Raw genomic sequence first — 23,290 nt, 5'->3', positions numbered from 1 at the left:
TGGGCAGTTCAGGAAGATGGCTTGAAATTAGTGCTGGAAAATAAACATCAGAATTGTTGGAGCTAGCTCACTTGCAAGTGCTGGAAGAACTGTCTGTGCCTGCCTCCCCAGTATTTGGTCCTCCTCTCTGCAACCATCCAGTACTATAAGCGGGTCCCCATCAACCTGTCTTGGAGGTATCCCTCCTTGCTTGTGTCCATGTCATCTGAAATCCCTTCTCTTCCAAACAACACTGCAAGACTCATTCCCTAACAGCGTGATCCTTGATGTCACCAGTTTTAATAAAGGCTTTAGAGGATTGATAGCTTGTGGTCAAGTTTACTGCTTTCCTTCCCCACTGATGAGGGAACTATATCCTGCTGCCATCAAGAAGCAGTGGGAACAGCAAAGCTCATTAATGCTTGCTTTGTCAATGAGAAATAGGAAGTATTACTTTCAGCCTCAGAGCCCTACTTGAAAAACAGTTGCCCTCATAATAAAGAGGAGCCATTCTGCCACAAGATGCAGCGTACTATGTTCATGTCTTTGTCTAGCAAGTGCTCTTGTTGTAGGAACATCAGCATCCCAGGTCTCTTCTTGAAAGCCTGTAGCTTACACAGTTCTTTGGCATTTTGTGCTGAAGAAATTTAATTTGTCCCAATGTATCTGCAGAAGAAGGTTGTTGTCTTACTTGTGGTGTGGTAAAGGGCTGCAGAGTTATCTGTGCCATTCTCTTACAAGGTGAGTATTTATCCTGTGTTTGATTGATCAGCCAGGGACTGACCTAGCCAATGACAATCCTCATGATTCGTTCTAGCTCTCCACTTCCTGAGCATCTTTCAAGGACAGGGAGGTGAATCTGGTCTTCTAAACCCTTTTCACAAAGGGAAGGAGGACACCTCTGAGGAGACATCAGCATATGCGTGACACATGGTCTGGAAATGAAGCAAAAGCACCTCCAGTATCCTGCAGTGTTGGCGGAGATGTGTTTTCATTTTCTGAGAGGTGCTGCAACAGAAAACCAGATCTGCTTCCTCAAACTGTCACTCCCATCTGGAGAACATATTTGACCTGCAAGCTTAATTTGCTGTCAGTCTCCCACAGCTCCCAGGAAGGAGTCTCCATCTCTTAACCTTTTCCAAATAACAGGTTTCCCAAGGCTTGTTCTTGAGCCAGATGAGAAACATGAAATAAATGAATGCAAAATGCAAACTTCTTCCTTTTAAAATAATACCAATAAAATTGCTTTAAGATAGAGTGCTTTGCAAGTGCTAATTAATAGGATTGTCATTGCAACTCCACATTGCCACTGCAGAGGAATCAGGCTGCAAAGCGCAGTGTGTCACTGAAGACATGCATCTCTCCCGGGTTGTGATGTTTTTCTTTTGTTGAGCATCTTGTTCTCAGCTGCTGGCAGAAGCAGGAAATCTCAAAGCTGGGAAGAGCTGATAAAGTCTGTGCCTTGAACTGGTTATGCTTTTCCACCTACTCCTGTGAAGCTGGAACCTATTGCTTCTGAGCAGAAGTCCCTCCAGCAGCTCTTGGAGGGAGCTGGCTGCCATTGCTGACTGAAGGCTGAAATGGTTGCACGACCATGACTGAATGATTGAGGTGGTGGGGGTTACCTCACCTTGGAGCTTAGACTTCATAGCCAAGCACACCACCCTCATGAAGTCCTTTACCACCTTGTCTCATCCTTTTCTGTGGATGAAATTGCAGGACTTTGATTAAAAGTAACATAACTGTTGCTATCAAGTGTGGTCTAAGCTCATCCCCACTAGTATGGACTAGGAAGAGCTTTGTTTATTCCTTATATATATTCCTTATACCAACTTTTGAAAAATATCTGGAAATACACAGTTACATGATCCACTGAAATTCATAACAAAGGACAAATTGAATCCTTCATGCTGTGTAACAGCCATAAATAAAGGCTTTATGGCTGCGAAGTTGTAGGCAGTGTTCCAGCAAAATCGGATTTATTCTCTCCCCACCTCCCGCAATAAAATTTTCTGGAAATGGGGGTTCCAAGGGCTGTTCTGGCACAATGTTAACTGCAGCTTCTTAAACCAGACTCCCTGCCAGTATTTATAGTTCTGTGCATGGTATGTGTGTATATAACTGCACCGGCTTTTACAGTTGATTTCTCAGTAGTCATGTGAAACCAAAACAACTGATGGGCTGAACTTGGAATCAGTTGTGCATTTCTCTAATTTAAACAAGAAAAAAATGTCTGCTTTGCTGTTAGGAAAAAGATCTCTTGATTAAGGCTGCTCTAAGGCGATGGTGGCCCAGCCTCTGAGTGTCATGTTCCTTCTCTCCAAAACCACTGGCTGGCTTTTCAGGGGAGCCCTGCAAGATGGATTTCAACACCTGATTGTACAGTTGCAAAGTGAGCAGCTGCACACTTTCTTCTCACAGATGCCTGGCCCTACCCTTACTTGCTGTCCACTGCAAAACTGAGCTTTCAAGTTTTATGATGTGCAACCTTGGAGTAATTAACCAAGTCCTAAAGCTGCAGTCCAGCCACATCATTCCACATTAAGGGAGAACAACTCAGGTCAGTGGATTTAAAAGTTAGATTCTGGCTTCAGGAGCCAAATACAGGCCAGCAGTGGCAGTAGATCACTGAAGAATTAATAAACAAATTGGAAGCAAACCTCTTAATATGTCAGGTTTGGACCAGCTTAGTGTTGGTTTGTGTTCCATTCTTTGTATGCTTGCTATATAGTCAAAGATAGAAGCTAAAATGAGGAATTTGTTCTCATTAAGCAATTGTCCAATTATCTTTAAAGAGGCTGACTAATACTTGCGCTCTGGGCAGACAGATGTAGAGCCATCGACCTCTCTGCTCTTGTCTACAGCTTGTCACGAACGCTGAGCAAAATGGCTTAAATTGTTGGGACCTGAGAAATGATATCCTTGAGCTCTGACCCTTCATAACTGAATCCAGACACTGAATGTCTCTGCTTCCACATATTTTATATGAAGCACCTGACACAGCAGCAACAAATAAAGCAGGAATAAATCCAGCAGCCTGCAACAGTTTGCCTTCATTAGCCAAGCCAAAGGTCACCTTGCTGGTGTCACCATTAATGTCTGGCCACTACCAGGGCCATTGCCTGCTCTAGACCTTAATGGAAAGATCATGCAAAGGAGGAAAGGTGGGGAGCCAGGCTGAAGGTTCGCAATGCCACTGTGGGTTTTTGTGCCTCATGGCCACAGCATCCCCTCAAACCTGCTTTGGAAATTTAGCATCAATGTGAAGTCCTGGTGGTGACACACTGAAGCACAACAGTTCTGCCGAGGTCCTGGCATCTCCCCCTCCTTTTTCTTAAGAGCTGCTTAAAATAAGACTATTAGCCCAAAGTTATCAGCAGCACAGAGCTGCTAACTTAGGAGTCACTTCAGCTTCCCATTCAGAAAGGGTAAGAGCATGTTTTTGATTAGGGGCAAGCCCATGGATGTTGTAGCGAATACAGGACTTGCCCCCTCCCAGTTCCAGACACAAACGCTCCATTCCCCAGATTACTGCTGACTGGCCTGGGTTGGGTTTTACTGCAGACGAGCAAGCTCATTCTTTGAGGGTGAGGTTAATTCAGGCAGCCCCACGTAGATCTTTATCCTGCAAATGGTTAAATGCTTAACAGTGCCTGCATATATTAGTCAAGTGCAAAGCTACCTTTCTAAGGGTTCATGGGACGGGGGCTGAAGCCCCCATTTTCTCCCTTGGTTCTCCCAGTACTTTTCCCAGATGGAGGAAAAAAATGTGAAGTTGATGAATCTGGCTCTGACTTGGTCTGTTTTCCTTTTAAATATAAAACCGAACTCAAGCTGTCTAAAGACTGTGTTGTCTTCATTTATGGAATTAATTCAAACATCAGGATTCTATTAATTGGAAAAAAACAGCAGATTTGTCCCAAAGTGGCAAACCTCACAATATCAAAATAACCCTTAAAGCATTAAAAGTCTGCTCCTTCTGCCTGACCCCAGGCAAACCAGAGTGCAGGCTAGGAAACAAATCAGTGCATTAAATGTGTGTTATCCAAAACTTCTTAGTTTCTGGTTTAGGAATACAAATTCTATTGCATTAAGCAGAAAAAGGGAATAGATGTTTTTATTTAAAACAGAGTAACTCGAAGTGGCCATTTATGTAGCTTTTGTACTTGGGTAATAAATGACTGTAGCATAAAGTACTCCTAGTTTTTGCCTCAAGGTCTTGTCAATCATTACCTGATAAATAAAAACTTCAAACAGGCTCCTTTTAGCTTAATTGGGCAGGGTTTCTCTCCAAAGGCACAGCTGAATACAGAGAATAATGTGTCTGTGGCAGCAGTGGAGGTCAGAAGGAAAGGTATTTGGATGGAAATGGATGGAGGACACAAATTCAGACCTCAAAAGATGAGCCTTTTTGGTTTGACTTACCCAGAAACTGTCTGTTCCCATTGCCTGCAGAGCTGATGGGATTGAATAGAGCAGCAGATGAAATCCCACAGTCCTTGGCAATGCTGCTGAGCTGTGCTTGTGTGAGCTCCATTCTTCCTCTCTGGTTTTAGGCTTTACAGCTGACGCTTCCATAAAAATCAGGAATCTTAAAATTACACTAAGGCTTACTTAAATCATTATCTTTTTATTATATAAACATTGGCAGCAATGGAGGCAGTTTCTTGCATAGGGACAAAAGGGTTGTCAGTACTGGAACAGTTCTGAAATGGCTCAATTAAGCAAACATAACATCCTCAAAGTTTGGCCTTAAAAGAAGTTAAAATAACTGATCTATAAAGTGTTTTAAATGTGCTTTAAAATGTCATTACTGAGATAAATCTAACCATTTTGAAGCTGGTTCGCTAGTTTTATGGCCCTGCCAGTTTATGGCAGCATGCATATTGATGTCAAGAATTCCTCTTCCAGAACAGTAGATGAGGAGGCAAAGCCACAGTAGCAGTGCGGAATGAGGGGAGGCTGCAATCAGCTCGGGAACAAAGTTTTGGCTCCCAGGCTGGGAAAGCTGCTCCAAAGCATATCCAGCAAGTTGTGTGTTTGTGGCAGAGCTGGAAACCAACCGGTATTTCATGCTATAAGGCTAGATGTGTTGAAGTTAGTGGTGAAGTTTCTGTTGGCTGCAAGACTGGCACTGTAAAGCTGGGTGATTGCTTTTAAATGCGATTTTCCTCCCCTAGCTGGAACCACCTCAGACTTACACGGGGTCTAAATGCAGAGAATTGGGACCATACTGAGAAATACAAGAGGATCCTCCTTGTAGAATTAGTTTAGGCATACAAAAGCTGAGTAGGCATCAGTTTAGGTCAGTAGAAGTCTTTCCACTGATGCTTTGCTGAACTTCAGTTCTGTGCATGAAGCAAAATTACTTATGAATTTGTAATTGCTTGTGAAAGATGGTAGTTTAACTCCAAAATGCTGATGATTTAAGCCTCTGGATCAGCAAATACATCCACATCAACTGGCACAACTCTGCTCACAGTTCAAAGTAACCAAGAACCCCGAAATTGCTGTTATGCCCCGAAGATAGAATGTTTAGTTAATATGGGGATTTAGACCATTATTTTTTTCAGCTGCCTCCATAGCAATGCAGTGTGGTATCCACAGTAGGAAACCTCATGCCAGCAGCATCTCTGAAATATGCTAAAACAATCTAAATCAGAAAATGTCAGCTTCTTGGCTGATGTTCCTTTGGAGTTTCTTTCTTCCTTTCTTGTGCCTCTATAATTTTATTGGGATGACTAAATCTCTGAACTATGTTAGCAGTAAACAGAACTAATTTACCCCCTGCTTCTTTGAAACAGCTGCTGACAGCTGCACTATAATTCAATCGTGGATCTTTGCAGTGCAGACTGCAAAACATATTCATATTTTTTTGTATTCTTCCCTCTCTGTTGTATTTGGACTGAAGGAGTCACACCAAATAGCCACATGTGCCGGTTTTGCCCATACATAGAGACTGATCTACATGAAAACAGAGGCTCAAGATTAAATACTGCCCAGCCAAGAAGCATTTTTGAATATAGTAATAACCACACAGATACACAATGCTGTTGGGATATCTTTTGTAAAGTTGCAATGATTTATTTTACTAGTTTGTACAAAAGGCTTCTGACAACTGCTCTACGAAAAGAACCAGAAATGTGTATGCATTTTTGCCAACTGTTAATAAATATCTTCTTAAATAAGGAAACAAATGTGTTTAGGAACTGAGATTCATTTTTCCTGGATGTGATTGAAAAGGAATTCGGAGATGGAAATAAATAATTCTTCTTCCGCTTGTGACAACTATTTACATAAAAATGTACAAACAGTGAAGCTGATGTTGAGCCTAGCAACAGAAATCCTGTTATTATGTTTAAAAACAAAAACCAAAACAGAAACAATCCCCACATAATATTGAATATATGAATCCTATACAGCAAGATACTGTGGTCCAAGTTAAAAATGCAATACGCCAATGCAGTGACCACCAACACTGAAACACCCGCAAGAAAAACTAATCCTTGACTACTAAATATTGGAAGTTTAGGCATGATTAGCTTTTAACTTTCAACGCAGCACCTTAACTTCCTTTAGAAGGTTTACAGAAGCACTGGTGTATATACGTATACAATGTCAAAAGACACTTCCAATCTGTATGATTTCAGTACCTCACTCTAAATAAGAGATGCACCAAGGCAGTTTTGGCTCTTTATTGTAGATGGTCTTGCCTGCACGCTCCAGGGAGAGATGGTCTTTTGGCTCCTTCAGCTGTTGTCCTGCCATATGGCTGCCTGTAACTATTGCTCAAAGTCCCACACTGGGGCAGTTGGGAAGTTTGCTGGCATCGTGCTTGCAGAGTGTACATCCCATAGCCAGGCTGGTCCTGCAGATGTTTGAGTAGCCTGGATTGGAAGCTGGGCGTATCTGGCAATGTGGCGACTGCTCACCAAGGCTCTGGTCCAAAACCTACCGATGTCTTGGAGAGAATTCCACTTTCTCATGAGCCTAATCCTGCTACTGAGAAAACTGCTGGGAAAACACCAACTGACTTAAATGAGATTAGACCAGCAGAAACAAGTTTCCAAATTATTTCATAGATAGTAATTTTTTTTCCTTCCTTTGCTTATTCTTTTTAAAGTGAGGCATCTGGTCTGGATTTGATCTGTGACTTAAAGGAAGAAGAGCAGAGTGATTTCCAGAATTGGGTGGTTGCATTCATTTATCTTCTCTAACTCTCCTCTAAGGCAAGACATGGAGCCAAGTTCCTGCTGCGGCTGCACTGCCCTGTCCACTCACTGAACAGAGAGAACCATCTCCAGGCATTTATTGTGTTCTGGACCCATCTGTTGGAGGTTTGGGTTTTTGAAGCTTGGAGATTTAGAGCTGGTGTTTTATTGGTCAGAATTTTCATCTCTCCGTGACATTTATCCCAATCCTACTTTTGTGATCGCAGCACATGCCAAGTGGTGAACTGGTTTGTGATTGGTTACTGCTACTTTGCATTCTTCTTCACAAGGACTTTAACTGAGTTTTAATTACCTAAGTGTGATGTTTGTGTAACCTGTGACTTTAAAAGAAGGAAAAAGAAAAGCCTTGAGGGGATGTTTTCATGCTCCTTGTTCCAGCTCCATGCGGCTCTTGAAAGGGTTTTTTTAAGGTGAAGCCAAAAACAGAGCAGGGGGTTTATCGTAACCACTGACCCTGGAAGCCAGGTTTCCTAGCTGGCTCCTAGCTGAGCCTGTGTGCTGCTGGCTCTACGGCCCAGCTCATGGCACCTTCTGCACTTGAGCCTCCATGCTTTTGAAAAAGCATTACAGTTTGTTCTGTCAGTGAAGCCAATTTCAGTTACAAACAGGAGCAGGATCTTTAGCTGGCTCACACAGCTCCCCAGTTGCTCAGGATACCCCAGCAAAATGTTAGGTATAACCACTGTTTCTTAACATTCTGCTGCTCTCCTGCTTCAAGTTCATAGCAAATCCAAATTCTTTCTGGTTGCTAGAGGAAATTTCCTTCCCTGTTGACAAAAAGAAAAGTATACCCAAAAAAGTCTTGCTCTTTGGGATTATTTTGTACAGTTCTTTTGCTTGCCAATTAGAAAATTGTCTTTTTTTCTTAGACTGATCTGGCTTTGAATTTGCATCAATCCAAATACAGTTTCTGCTGCTGTAGTTTAAAATTGGCAGTTGCATGTAATTAATCTTTGGGTTTGCTTATGAAATTGAAGCAAACAGAGGGATGGAAGTAATAATTCTCTAACAAAATACCTGTTCACTCCAGGTATATTTTGTTCACTTATTTTATTGCAAACTGTGATACAGGAACTACACACGCTTATTAGTCACAGCACATTCTCACCTTGGATAGATTATTGTGGTTTAACTTGCAATCAACACTGGTGAGTTTGCAATCTTCAGAAAGACTCATTTGCAGAAGTATGTCTTGCAGGAGCCAATTTTGTAGGCAGATTTGGTTTTAAATGGTTTCTCTGGCTTGTTTCAGTTTACAAGCTCATTGTCTGTAATAAACTCAAACAAAATGTGTTCAAATGCCACTTAAGATCCAGAAACCGTTCCATTGTCTGAACTTTCAGAAGCCTGGTCCTAAAAACTGTTTGGGATTTTTATAAACCCATTGCTGGAGTGCTAACCTTTTCCCCTCCCCCACACAGCCATACAAAACCACTCTTTACAAATAACTTGTTTTTTTCTTTTTGTTTTTCCTGTTTTTCTTTTTCTTTCCTACAAATCTAATGACAGCCACAGGCTCGCACCACCATGTTCCTGTATTTTTTTAAGATAACATTGGAGCTGTCATCAAAATAGAGCACGGAGATGGCATTGAGTTGTGTAGGAGCACAGCAGGGTTTCGGCACAGTCTCTGGGTTTATAAAGTGAACCTGGGGAAAGAAAGTAGAGGCACGTTAAGATTTATTTTTCCCCTCTCTTCCCTTATGGTTCTCTTTCCCAGGCATCCTTCTGTGTCCCATGCACTCACTCAGACATGTTTTGAACACCTGGCTTTGTGTACAAACATCTCGAGATGTCCCCTGCATGTCGGGACGCTGACGCACGCACCCAAGTCAGATCTAGCTGGAAATCTTTCAATGGGGCAGGTTTTCATTAGAGAATTCCCATTTGTCAGAGCTCTTCAGCACTGTACCGGTTCCGATAAACTCTGCAGGACACGTGGGTGAGGCTTTTTGACAAATCCCATCAGCCCCAGGTAGGGGTCCCTGTGGCTGGGGACAAGGGCTCTGGGTGCCCTGTGCTCCCTGCTGTGGGATCTCTGAGGAGAGGCTGGGGGGGGGAGGCAAATAAAACCATTCTATCAGGAGAAAAACATATAGATAGTTCTTCTTTTGGGAAACCAGAAGCATCTACATTTCCTATTACTTTTGGCAGTGTTGTCCTTAGATAAGCACAGGATATGGGGTGTAGATGAGAAGGTGCAGTGAGCCTCCTTGTGCCCTGCAGATGTGTGCCGGGGACCCAAGCTGGGTAGGGGAGGGTGTCCAGGCTGGTCAGCTGGCGGTGCTGCATAGCCAGGGTACTTGGGACCAGCGTGTATCTTGTAGCCCCAGCCAAGAGTTGTGGTGCACTGGCTTTGGTGACACAGCTGGGGCTGGGTGACCCCCCCTGAGCACAGGAGCTGTCTCATGAGATCACACCTGCTCGGGGCTCCCATCTGGACATCCTTGCACAATTTCATAAAACAAATACACCCACAGAGCAGCTGGGCTGTGTGAGTTTGGGATTCACTGACCCCTTCTTCAATCTGCCCCCCCAAATCTGCTTCTGGCAGCAGCATTCAGTGGATCCTTACAGTTTTTCCAAGAGATGCTCACAATAGGTCTTGTATCCTCCTCTTCCCGTGAAGTGGGACTATACCATTAAGATGTCTATCATAGGGCCCTTTTAAACTAAAGAGAGCATGTCAATGCTTGTGGCAAAGACAGGGTAATTCCTAGCCAACTATTAATTCAGGCCACTTGGCTAGACATGTTGAGCCAAATGCTGCAGGCATCTTAGCGAGCTAATGCAGACCTTCCTTCTCTTGGAAGCTTACAGATTTCTTTTGTGTATAAACTTATTTCTGAGTAGCACCTATCAGATACAGCTCTGCACTAGCAGCTACAGTGCACCTACCAGTGTCTGTACAATGGCATGGTTTGTAGCATTCATGTATGAATTCAGCGGGAAAGCACATTCTCCTTCACAGTAATACGCAGCATAGCCCTCTGGAGCGATGATCCAGTCCTTGGTGAAATTGAAGATGTGAGATTGTGAAGACAGAAATAGTGTGCAGTGAAACAAGAAGTAAACCAGCACATAAACCTGTCAGCTCATACATTTACATACAATTACAGTGACTGGCAAAATAAAAACCTGAGACATTGGCCTTTCAGAAAAAGCAGGTGGATTCCTGGAGGGATGTATCCCACTTTGCAAATGTGTCCATAGAGTAGCTAAACTTCAGGATTTAGTTGCTTATCCATTTAGCAGTGTCCTCCTGGCTGACCACATGGATCACTTCACTCATCACTGAAGTGCAGGTACAGGCTTTCAGGAACTAAAATGTCCTTAACCAGGTCTAAAAGAACTGCTAGGTCAAACTGGAGGGACCTATGTGTGTTCAGCACTGACGGAGGAAGTTCAGGGCCACAGTTTCTCAAAAGGACTGAAGTGCGTCCAGCTTCCAGCCAGTCTCACTCTAAATATTTGTATACCCTAACTTTGCAGAAGCACTTCTTAAGCATGCTAAAGGCAATGCACCATTTCTTCCCTCAGGGCTGGAGCTCACTATTGCACCTCTAACTGATGTGCAAAGGCACCCAGCTCCCACCCCGATCGCACACAGCCCTTACCTGCCACCCTAGGTCCCTGAAGCTGACGTAGAGCTCGTGTTTCTTGCAGGCTTGTCGCTGGTCACTGCTGCTGTTCTCTGCTTGGGGAGAATGGGTGGCTGTGAGCCTGGGCTGCCCCAGCACCCACAGCCCTCAGCAGAGCCCTGCCAGGGAGGGAGGCACCACTGCTCAGCTGATGCACTTGTGGCTTGCTTCTTTCTTTAACGTTTTTGGTTTTACTCACAGAATAATGGCTGGGTTCAGTAGCAGTGAAGGTAGGAAATGCCCCGCTCTGACTTCCTGTGCAAAGCCAAAAACGGCCTGGGAAAATAGCTTTTTTTTTTTTGCCTTTTTTTCCTTTCTGGGCTTTCTCTGACCTCATAGTATCAAAGAGCAGCTGATTATTGCCTACTGTATAAACAGAGAACCTATGAAAGGAGCAATAGGGAAAGGCACCCTTTACCTATTTCCTAAATTCCTGTCAATGAATCACCTGTGTGATAGGTGCACCTTCAGGTCTACAAAAGCCACATGACATTAAGATAACATGGAGTCTGTTCTTCTGGCCAGTGCACCTGGATCCAGATTATAGACTTCTCTAAATGGGTGACAGTACTGAAACCAAAGACTAAAGCATGGGTCTGAGTCGTGGATCTGAACAACCATGACTATTGTGGGAACTTGTAGCTGGAGATCCAAGCAGGAGTACTGGAAATGCTGCTTCCACTCTTCTTGTTGGAAGCTAACTCAATGTGGGGTCCCCAAGCCTGAAGCAGGACACTGGTCACGGGACTTTTTAACCTACTTGTAGAAACCAGGAAGTCTTTTGTCTGCTTTAAAAATTGTATTGATAAAGAAAATGGGTGATAAAAATGCATGCTTACACTTCAGACCATCTATGCTTGGGGAACTGCAGGACCCAGAGCTTGGAAACGTAAGTGATGGAAAACCAGTTTAAGAAACTCTTTGATTTCAGGTGAGAGTTGCAGAAAAACAGACAACTGGGCAGGTCAGAGAAGGGTTACCTACTGCCAGGGCTGCAAGAAAACGCTGTTAGTTCTAGGATGGGAATGGCCTGATTAAATATAGGGAAGCTGCAACAAAACTGATGGGAGAGAGTTCTCCCGTAGTCTTGCAGGTAACCCCAAGCAACTCAAGGCAAAGGTGATCACATAAGATGATATTGTGCCCTGTGTTGTCCTCTTCCTTCCACCTCTTGCAAGCTTTCCCTCCATTCAGTGAAGCACTCAGAGGAATACAGCTGGAATTTGCTACTGCCCTCAGCAGCGCTAGCCCTGTGCTGTGGTTCCTGCTGGGAAGGTCACCAGGGGCCCATTATTCTGAGGTATCTCATAATTAAGCCACATTTCTATTTCAAATGCCTGATGGAGTTTTCTTCCATATTAGGATTCTCCCCAGAATAGCTGCAGTTGTCCTGAGCAATCAATGGAGCTTCCTCTGCACGCAAAAGTTTTGGGGCTACTAAACATTTTGGAGGCTAAACTTAAAATCACAAACTCTGCAAATCTACAGCATTTTGATTCAGATCCACTGAAATACCTTATTTTGATCACCTACTCATTGCTTTAGTGTAATTATCTTACATTTTGGAATGAGAATCTTTTTCATGTGGGCGAAAAGGAGATTTTCTGGTTAGGTGCCTTTTTAAAAATGACTGGATTAAGAAATCGCTCAGTTTAACACTGTTTCAAAGAAATATTATTTTTCTAAGTTTTTTGCAATAATCCCTAATCCAAGTAGTTTCAAACCTGCAGCTGAACACTAGCAGCAGACCAGAGAGACAACAAACAGATCATCATAACAGACATAACAACCCGTGCTGTACCTGCCATGTTTGACACCCGGAAAGCTTCCTGGTTCTTTGGTGGTTTTGATCGATTCTGGCTCCTTTGCTTCCCTCCTGTGGAGCGAATACTGCGGAGATGGACCTCGGTGGCTTTGAAGAAGGCTACTGTGAATGGCTGCTTGTTTTGCGGGCCATGCCTTCCAATAAGACCCGCCAGCTTGGGATTGATGCTTTGCCCTTAATAACAGAATGGAGTGGTAAGAGAGCCTGCAGTAACTTTTCATTTTGAGCAGACATAGTAAGGGTAGCAAGGAGAAGAGCTGCTCTCTGGTTGGTAAAGGTGATTCCCAGCATGTGACAATCCACAAAGGGCCTGGGCTTGATCGGCAAAGCTGCTTCTGACAAAAGCAGCTCAGCGCAGCTAACTTCATTTTATATCTCCATGTAAAAGTTACATAAAATAGTCCTACATATAATTATTTTACCCTAAATCCACTTAACATTAACTTTTCCTGCATTCTTTAGAGGGGTTTCTTTAAGTTCACCAACCCATAATTTGAAGTGATCCTATTAAAGGAGCCATAAACTCAGCCCATAGGAACACTAAATTCCCACTGGAAGGTTATTAACTTAAAATAAAAATGCCTCTTTTAAAATGTTGACAGAGCTCCAGATACACTGTAGCTGAGAGAAACAAATACGTCAGATGTTTAGAGACATTTTGCTTATTGCTGTATCTCAGCACTACTGTACTTGATAATTGTGTTGCAAAGCTATTGATTGCTATTCGTGTTTCCATCATCCTGGACTTTTCCAGCAATTTGATTTTTGGTAAAAGATGATTAGGTGGTTTATCTGCAGAATGAAATCAGTTCTTTACAAAAACTGCAAGGAGGGGGGGATGGAAGGGGGAAACTCAATATTTCTCTCTGGGCGCTGTTGTGAAATGCAGGGGTGACATCCAGAATTATCCTGTTCCAAGCAGCTGAGTACTGCTGCTAAGTCGAAGTTATGTTAATGGCTTTTGTGATCCTTTTGCTGAGGGCAGGACTGGGCCTTGTCAGCCATAAAACAAATATGCCAAAGGAGAGCTGGTTCTTTCCTAAAGAAGCCCTGAAAGGCAGCCTGGCCAGGGAAAGCAGGGGAGGAGCTCTACAGACTCCTGATAAAATAAAAAAGTCCTTATTTTACCTGTTTCTCACAACTATGTGAAAAGAAGCTGATAACCTGCAATATTTCTAGGTAATATTCTGTAACTGCTGGTTTTAAGATGAGTAAATGCCAAGGCTTATTTATAAAGTAGTGTCTTTATAGGAGTGTTTCCATCTTTGCTTGTGTATGTGGTCAAAAGATTGGTGTGACAGACCCAGAAAAAGGGGGTTGTGGTCAAAGCTCAAGGCCAAGAAATGAACTGGCCTTGGCTGAAGTTCTTTCTACACGTGTGCAGCCCAGTGAGCAAGTCCCAAGCTGCAGCACATGGGATGTGTGGAGAGGACTGTTTCAAGAGGTGTTTTAATGGGAGCTTGGCAGCAGTACAAGTGCCCGGCATGGCCAGGCCTTGCAAACTAGATAAAGCAAAACTAATCTCAGGATGGGGCACCAGTTAAGCTTGGGCAAAAATAGCACACGTAAAAACCCACATAGGTACATTTATATGTGGACATGTATCAACAACTTCACCTTCTGCTTAAGCTGCTTTCCGGAAGCTTGTCCAAACAGTTTTCATTTTAAACATTGGAGGCAGAGCCCACAAAGTGCTTAAGCAAGTAGCTGATGCTAAACAGGTAAGTAGTTCCACTTGTGCTCAGGCTTTGCCAGATCGAAGCCTTATTTCCTGAGAACAAGCTCAGCTGCAGCAGTTATTGCTCACTGAGTGCTGCTCCTCGGGCTTTTTCTTGCCCTTCAAAGCCTTTCTGCTTCCCAAAGCTGTTTAAACTAGCAAGTACATCTATGGCTGTGGTTTTTCTAGTGTAACTCATTTTACCTTTACCGTGCCTCTAGGGAGTAGGGCAGCAGTATGGAGTGAGGGGACCTGACTTCACACTGATACGTTTAATGGATTTGCATTAGTGCAGTGATAAGTAGCATCTGACCAATTAATTCCTTGTGTGCAGCATCAGCATGTCATCTTCAGGACCAGTATGGTGGCAGTGTAATGCTCTGTATGCAAAGTAGCATATTTCTTTTTAATAAAGATGGGGAAAACCCACTTTAACTTTCCTATACATCCAGAAAGCAAGGTTAAACACAAGGACACATGTGTAGTCACCATGAGACAATGATAAACTTCTCCCAAAAGAACTAAAGATGTACACTTGAACCAGAGGGTGCAGCTTTATCTGCTTTTATGAAGCTGCTTTTTAAATACTGTCAAACTTAAGATCTTAAGTAACAAAGTGAACCTCAGCAGGCAGGGGTGTTCCTGGGTGCTGGGCTCAGAGCTCACTGAAGGTGACTGTCCTTTCACTTGCTGCTTGAGCTGATCCCCATTTTCTAAGAGTAAACAAATACCCTTTGGTTCCAGCCTAGTTCTACTTGTTGATAGACTTAGTTGGCAAGATTATAAAGAAATACAATAATCAATTTATTTTGCATAATTTCATCTGGACAGTGCTTGCAATGTCAGAATTTTTCTTAAATAGACTGTATTGGCTCTGTGATTACAGATCTCTGTGTAATGACAGACACAAAGAAAAGTTGGGGTGGTTTTTTTACCTAATTCACTTCAAGCTCTGGGGATTGTCCAAGTGTACAGTGTTGCATCAAAATCCTGCTGTGTCTGCAGCATGTGATTTTCATATGCAGTCCAGGTGTAAAAGCAGCTCTCAGACACACAGTTGGTCTAAATCCAAAGGGAAACTTGGGGAGCAAGGAAGGACACATCCTTGCCATTCAAAAATTGAAAGAAAATTTCAAGTGTATGGTGGAGAAACATGAGTGCAAAGGTGTGCTGCCAAGGGACTCGGTTACAGAAGACAAGCACACAACTGGGTCTTATATCTCTCTATTTACCTTTTAAACACTGCAGCTGGCTTTTCTAACTGTAATGGCAGGCTGATTAAAGTATTTTGTTAATTTGCTTTGAGAAAGCAGCAAGTTACTTTTCAAAGGGTTGAAACCACATCCAAACTCAGCTAGATTTCTCAGGAGTGCAGCAAAAATAATCAGATTCCTAATTTTCATTGAGTCAAGTAACAGATGAGACTGAACCTGGGAGTCTGTCTTTGAAAGCTTTCTCTGCGATAGATCTGGCTGTATGCTTTTAAGGGTCCACTTCTAATAGCTCCAGGAGAGCAGCCAGAGTTACTGTAAGAGTATGCAAAGTTGCAGCATTTCCTTGGATGCAGGATCTTGAAAAGTCTCTACAGAAATCTGTAACAGATTCATAAATCAGCTGCCTTCCTCCTTAATGCTGAAAACCAGGACTGACTTTTGCTGTAAGATCACTAGGTGAGGATGGGGGAGGACAGAGTGTGATAAGGCTTTATTGGTAGAAAAGTGTGTGATACTGTAGCGTACCCATGGTGGTTAGAGATATTAAGCCTACTTTCAGCTATCATGTGGGCTCTGCACTTGGGTCTTGATGGCTTCCCTGTATATGAACCACAGCTGAGTAAACGTGCCATGATCATGGACACAACTTCTGCACTTCCGAGTATTTCATTTAGGAGGCAAGCTAGAAACTAAAAATAAGGACAAGTGTTTGAAAACAGGTTAAGCTTGTCTTGGCTGTTAACTTGCTTTACTGTTTTAAGCGTTAATCTTAACTTGTAAATCAGGTTGAATTTGAATCTTTGAACAAAGATGGCAAAAGGCATCTGTCATTGGGGTGGGAACTAGTAACTTCCATGGTGAAGCTCCTGCTTTGTGTCTGTGTTTGGGTTTCTGCATTCACTGATCACTCAGAAAGGGCAGGTTAAAACAAACCCTGCACACTTTTCGGTGTGCAGGTCTCACATAAGTAAAATCATCTTTTGTGTAAATGGACACGGTAAGGTGCCTCTTTCAAAACTGCTTTGCACGGTCCTCATGCAAAATACCACATACTGGAAAAGTTTAGAGTGTTGCCTAAACCCCAACAGCATTGATGAATATCTGGAGGATAAAAACACGTCCTTAGATAACTACATTTGGAGTATATACAATAGTTTTGAACAGGGTTTTGCTTAATCTCTCCTGTACGGCAGCCAGGCAGTTTCGGGTGGTCTCGGGTCCTACGAAACCCCAGAAGATCCAGGCTAACTTGGTTTCCTTGTACAAGCCTCCAAGTGAACATTTTAACTTTAAGACAAACATGACTTTTTAGTTAAGACCTGGTTAGCAGAATTCCCTGCCTAATTCTAAACACATCTTTCCTGGAGATGTTTCAGAGCCAGAACTTCCCACCTAATCCCACACCTCACAGGTTTTTACCATAAGCACTCTGCGGACCCTGGAGTCTCGACCAGACATGACTTTACTAGTCCTTTCTACTGCAAAGGAAATTAAAATGGTTCCTAGCTGTTTTCTGAATTTAAAAGGACTTTTGTGCCAATTAACACCAGTCTTTTACACCTTGGTTGTCTTTCTGCACATACCAAAGCTTATTCCTCTCTCCTCCACTGGACTGCACTACTTGCAAATTAGCAGAGTATATGTACCTTGACAGGGAGGTGTGCACGGCTAATACTGAAATGACTGCAGGCAGGTTACCAGTCTGTTACAGCATTTGAGTACATCCTTCATCTGAAATTTGTTTATGCATTATTTGAATGACTATCTCCATTTTAGGCAAGTTCAGGAAGCACATGTTCAATAAATTCTGCTCAAAGGAAAGAGTACTGAATGTTTAAGGCTTCCCCTGGCTGGGAATCTTGTACCTGAAACAGAGACTCACTGATTGATGTTGGTGTCTGGCACTCACCATCAATGCCTTCCACGGACAGCTGCAGGCCAAGGTTGTGTTGGGGATTCACCACCCAGTGATTACTGGTTGCAGTAATGTCAAACACCAGCCACCCTTCTTCTGCAGCCCAGATCGTCCGAGAATCAAGCAGGAACAAATCTGAATCCCTGAAAAACAACAGTGTAATTCCCAGTTACCCTCGCTTTCCTCTGGAGAGTCTATAGGCATCCACATATATGCTTTAAGCCTTCTGGCGATAGGCAGATTCCACCAGAGCTGGGCTGGCACGTTTTCCCATCTAATCACCTTCAGATGAAGCACTTCCCTTCAAAAAAGGGAGGATGGGTTGAAGCCGAGTTGAGGTGGGTTTGGGTTACTCTGCTGTTACAGTTAACCTGAGAGCTGCTGACACAACTTCGGAACAAGCGCTTGCCAGGCACAGCTTCGCAAAATTATTGTTTGCATATGCAAACTTGGTAATTGGGCAGACAATGCTGCTCATTATCCTTTCCACACATCATTTCCTGACTTTTATGCATAATTGTAGCATTGGTGCAAGCCAGCTGGAACACGAGAGTGCATATATTAACATATGTAATGGCTTTTTTTAATGTGTTCGTCTGAGGTTACAGATAATGCATTGAGGCAATAACCCTCTGCACAGTCATAGGTCTGCGTTACTTTGGGTGGCAATTTGCTTTCAGTTCATTGCTTCACTTTTTTGAAAGGCCGCTGCCGAGTTATTCTTGTTGAAGAACCTAATACCAGAAAATGAGAACGATCCAAAATTAGAGAGGATTTCATGTGTCTGAAAAGGGTGAAATCAGCCTGGATTTACCAAACACCGCCTGGCAGAGTTCTATAAATGAAAATCTGAGAAAGCACAGGTTCTGCAAAGGAAGGAAACTTCCTTTGTCAGAAATTAAGAAAGACCTAGAACTTGGATGAAAAAAATTGGATACTGTGCAGTTACTGCATAAAAAAAAAAATGACTTTACAAGAAGAACAAAGAAACACGGTGGAAGTGTCTAGACAAGTCCCGTAAGAGCTGCTTTTGTATTGACAGCGCACAAACATGATAACTTCTTTAAGTGTAATTATATCCTTTTGAATGAAGAACTCGCGTTGGAAAACCCTTTAATCATGTCCTCAAAGCTTAAAGAAGGCCTTATTAATTTTGTCTCTATTGATTTGTCAGTGCAAATAGATATATTTAACTTAGTTTACACAATGCCTCTTGTTTGCATGAAATATCCAGTAATCAAAAATGAATGTGAGAAGTGCTGTCAGCATAGAGGCTTTTGTCTTGTAGCTTTTAGTGATTCTCTGTCCTGTGAGATACCAAGAAATTACAGGCTTTTATCCCACACAGCTGACTCAAAACAGAAATGGAGTTTTATTGCAATGTTTTTTACTATCTAGCTTCCCTTTCAACCTTAGTGGCCCAGAGCATGTAAGAGATGATGTCTTCCCTCCATCAACTAATAGATGCCACTGCCTCTGGCTTTGCAATTGCTTACATGAAATTAAACTTCTGAAATCAGAAGCACATGGTGAGCACATCATCCAGGGTGCATTAAGAGAAGGATTCTGCCATTTCCTCACCAATGCACCATACCTGTGGATGCCACACAGCTGGATACGTAGATAGAGCAAATGCTGCTGAGGGTGCAGTTAGTGTTGCGTGTTGCATGTGGCAGCCCAAGGAAAAGCACTGGCTTTCTGTCAGCTGTTTCACAAAGAGGAAGCAAGGTCTGATGCTTGCAAGAGATGTTTTGCAGATACAGGATTATAATGATTGTGATTCCTCCCTCCACCGAGCATGTCCCTGCCATGGAGGAAGGCATGGGAGGAAAGGGAGTTTTGCATTCTTTTAAGCAGAGTTTGGGTTTGTGGAAGAAGCCCTACATTAGAATGGAATGTGCTGCAACTCTTTCTTGTGTATGGCGAGTATTTCAGTAGAAGTTTGGGCAGCTGAAGTGGGTGGCTCAGGAAGGGGCTGTGCTGCAGCAATGGAGAGGCTCAACCCATCTGCTGCCTGAAGCTCAGTCAGCTTTGCTGGGTGCACCTAGGACAGCTGAGGACGGATAACCCCCTCCCTCCACAGACATCAGCTACAAGAACATAAGATGCTTGAACTGTAAGCGGGGGACAAATTTCCTGGGGTTTCATCCCCACCCAGAAGCAATGGCCGGGTTCCCACAGTGCATGACACAGCCTCGTGGACACCTCCCATCCTTCCCTGTTTACAACACTCTGAACAAAACGCATCCCAGAGGAGCCAGGGACGAGGGAGTAGTACGGATTGGCCCATTCCAATGGCTGAGTCCAAGTTTCCAGAAGTAAAGAGTTTTTATATTCGCATACTGCATCATTTAAGCATGGCCCCTGACTGGAACTCATGATTCACACAAGGTTTAGTTCATAGGGACTTGGCTCGCGTGGTTTTTCTTGCTTGTAGTTTGCAGGTTGAAGATAATAGCAATAATGATAACTGTATTTTTTTTGGTTTTAGCTACTGCTCAAATGCAGCATTATTACTCAGAAAAACCAGACTTTAAGCTTCCCATGCTGACATGATGCAATCAGGGTAACCAGACAACATGAGGCATCAAGTACCAGGGTGAGTCAGTCTGGGAAATTGTATAATGCATTTGTTTTCCTGTAGTTACAGCAATGTGCAAACAATAGGCCTGGAGGGGAAGCTTGAAGTGAGAGAGATCAAAGGGACCCACTAAAGGGAAACGTCCTTCCCACACACACTTGGAACATTTGGACCCAAAAAGACCACATGTCAGATGCTCTCTCGAGAAGTTCAAGCACTCCTGGATTAGCACTTTCCACTCTGGCCCACCAGCAGTGGCCAGGAATAGGATGCAGAACCTGACTGAAGCTGCAAGCAGAGGCTCCTGAGATTGTGGCGCCTGTTCCAATGAAAAGAAACCTCTTGTTCTTTTAAAAAGAACAACCTCTCCTTACGTGAAATGCTCAATGTTACATCACTAGCTAATAGGCAGCAAGCCCTTTAGACATCATTGTTAGACACGACAAAAATGGCAGAGAAACATTACTCCCCTCAGACTTCAAATGTGCTCTGAGAGTTTCCATCTAATAACTTGTCATATGGGATAGTACTAGTTAAGTCTAACTAATATGGCTGGTTTGGGTTTTAGCTTTAAGATAAAGATCTGAGTACAAAGGGAGGAGGTTTCTAGTGCAAATCGCATTCACTGGTCCCTTACCTAACAACTGTGTGCATATTTAGAACGTTCTTGGAGGGACTCAGTAATGGCTCTGCAACCAGGAGGCAGAAAAGCCCTTTGGTTCCTTGGCTGTGCATTCAGTCCCTTCATTTGAGAACTTCAGAGCACGTGAGGAACTATACCAAACTGCTTAGCAGACCAAGATAGCAAAACGCACACGATCCTCATTTTACAGAAAATTAAGCTGGGACATGGAAATGTTAATGTTGAGATTAGAGTTACACAAATTATGAAGTCTGGATCCAGACCACAAGTATGTTTTGTTGAGACCACATCAAAATGGCTCAGTGCTCAAAGTACTGACATCAGCGGGAGCGTCAAAGCTTTCAGCAACAATAAGAGCTCAGGGATTTCAGCTCAGTTTTCTCTGGCATCAGGCTATCAGTGGAGCCTAAGATGAGGACAGGAGGTTAGCACTTGCCTACCAATAGCTCTGGTAGTGTCTGGCACTGGATACCAGAAAGGAGAATCACCTCCACTAGAAAGCACTCCCAGAAACTTGTCTACAGGTCATGTAACTGCTGTGAGGTCTGTGAATCTGCCCTAGAGAACTTGTTGTTTTCTAGACTCAAAGGTGAGTGAGAAGCATTGCAGTGAGGGTGGCTGTGGACTATGCATGTGTGTCTGGAGCTATGGAAGTGGAAGGGCTCAAGCTACTAAAAGGGCCATGGAGGGCTGATGGCATGAGTGAGGCAAGAAAAGGAATCACAGGTGATTAGTGGAAGAGAGAAAGACTGGAATGTGGGGATGAGTGGAAAAACAAGGGGAAACAAAATGCAGAAAAGGCAAGTAAAAGTACCCTGAAAGGAAACAGTGAGGAAGAGAGTTACCACATTGCAATGTGATAATTCTAAAGTAAGAGAAAGGATGAACAACCGTGAAGCATGGGCTCTTTGCTTTTAACTGGGGTATTTTTTTTCAGCCTCTAGGATATACTTTATTTTGAAGACATAAACACTAGAAAGGTATCTAAAAATAAGTGCAGCATCTCCCCTATCATCTGCCTTGACAAGTTGGGGTATGAGGAAGATCATGGAAGAGAGACTTGGTGGAAATATGAGTTGGCAGCTCTTCAGTAGCAAGAGAGAACAGGAGATGAAACTCTGCATTTATAAACCTACGAGGTCTATGCTGCCCTAGAGTAGTCTTTTTACCAAACAGCCCCTACTTTTGTGTGCGTGTTCTTCACTCACTTCCCCATCCCCCTCATCAGCTCTGTTATTTCAAGCTGCTGTTTGACAAGTGGTAGTAAACACTAATGAGCACTTCCAAGTGGGATAAAAATAAATGGGACGAAGGACAGGCAGCGGCAGCAGCAAAGGTGACTGCAGCTTTCCTTACACTGCAAGACAAGCTGATTTCTGTGATGTGCTGGCACTCTGGGTTGGGAGCAGACTTGGAGCCCTGGCTGTGTCCTGGAGCAGCCAGCCCAGGGCCACTGCCAGCAGGTCCTGCAAGTCCCCTGTCATCCCCAAATTCAGGTACTGTGCAGGCCCAAAGAGCACACCAAGGCTGGCCAGCAGCTGCACTGCTCTAATCCCTACCTGCTAGATTGAGGAATTACAGATTTAATGATATTTCAAACAATAACCATACTGTGATAACTTGCAACAGCTTTATAGACATGGGTCAACCCTCCTGCTTCTGTTTCAAAGTGGGAAACCCGAGGCACGGGTATGTTAAATGTCTTACTGACTTGACATATAAACCACAGCCAGTAAACCAGGAGCACAATCCTATTCTCTTGACTGGTGTTCTAACCCTAGAGGGGCCATCGGGGTGCAAGATAGCAAGTTTACTGCCAGGCAGCCCACGGGCACAGTTGGCATGGGGGAATAGGGGCAATTCACATCCAGGTTTGAACAGGTGGAGGTAGGAGAAGGCAGAAAGGGCATCTTGGGAGGGTGAGAGGAGATGCAGGGTTAGAAGACATCTGTTTGGATTAGAAAGCCGCAGTGTCCAGATTCCAGCTCGCTTGGTGTCATTGCTCAAAGCCGGCTGCAGCTGTCCAAAGACAAGCTTAGGAAAATATTTTTCAGACTTTCCTACTTTGAGAGGGCCCCAGGATCTCCCTGGGCCTCTCCCTGGCACGTCTGCAACACCCTCAGTACACAGACCTGGTGCAGCCCTCCTCCCACACCTTCCCTTCCCTGCCTGGGATCCTGCTTATCCTTCCCTCTCCCTCCCCACTGATAAAAGTCTTCCCCATGCCCACAGGAGGAGCCACCAGCCAGGCACAGCCTGGAGTCTCCTCCAGGTGAAGGGATGGCCACAGCAGGAATAGAGTTTGCTGGAGGTGGTTTCCAGGGACTGGTCTGCAAATTGGCTGTGCTGCTGCTGAAAGAGATCTCTGAGTTTTGGTGAATCTTGGGAGAAATTACGTTCACTGTAAAATTTCACCAGACTCTTAATTCTGGTGTTCCCTTTCTTAGCAGTGTTTGAGAAGGGTAAGATCTAGGCTTCAAAGACTGATTAAGAGGGCAATGGGAGTTTGTTACAGAGCGATGCAACATGTTTCCTAAATATGA

The 23,290-nt window shown here is 43.6% G+C and overlaps 2 protein-coding genes across 3 annotated transcripts in view; both read right to left on the bottom strand.

Moving 5' to 3' along the window:
* The window catches only part of LOC134156177 (uncharacterized), a 165,448-nt gene that overhangs the window by 23,659 nt on the left and 118,499 nt on the right, over positions 1-23,290 (bottom strand). The gene's annotated exons all lie outside the window — the stretch shown is intronic.
* The window catches only part of BMP7 (bone morphogenetic protein 7), a 47,040-nt gene continuing 29,780 nt past the window's right edge, over positions 6,031-23,290 (bottom strand). Inside the window, exons 3-7 of one of the 2 annotated variants that reach the window (XM_062604009.1) lie at positions 17,518-17,666; positions 12,654-12,851; positions 10,829-10,908; positions 10,110-10,220; positions 6,031-8,860 (exon numbers count right to left, since the gene is read on the bottom strand). In XM_062604009.1, the coding sequence (XP_062459993.1) occupies positions 8,711-8,860; positions 10,110-10,220; positions 10,829-10,908; positions 12,654-12,851; positions 17,518-17,666 (688 nt within the window). In that variant the 3' untranslated portion in view covers positions 6,031-8,710. The remainder of the gene's footprint in view (positions 8,861-10,109; positions 10,221-10,828; positions 10,909-12,653; positions 12,852-17,517; positions 17,667-23,290) is intronic. The other variant, XM_062604010.1, reaches the window with a different exon arrangement.

The sequence above is a fragment of the Pezoporus occidentalis genome, unplaced genomic scaffold, assembly GCF_034315485.1.
Source record: "Pezoporus occidentalis ecotype Australia unplaced genomic scaffold, CSIRO_AGI_Poc_V1 ctg83, whole genome shotgun sequence".
Taxonomy (NCBI): Eukaryota; Metazoa; Chordata; class Aves; order Psittaciformes; family Psittacidae; genus Pezoporus; species Pezoporus occidentalis.
The sequence above is the reverse complement of the archived record's forward strand: the minus strand, read 5'-3'. Positions and strand labels throughout refer to the sequence as shown.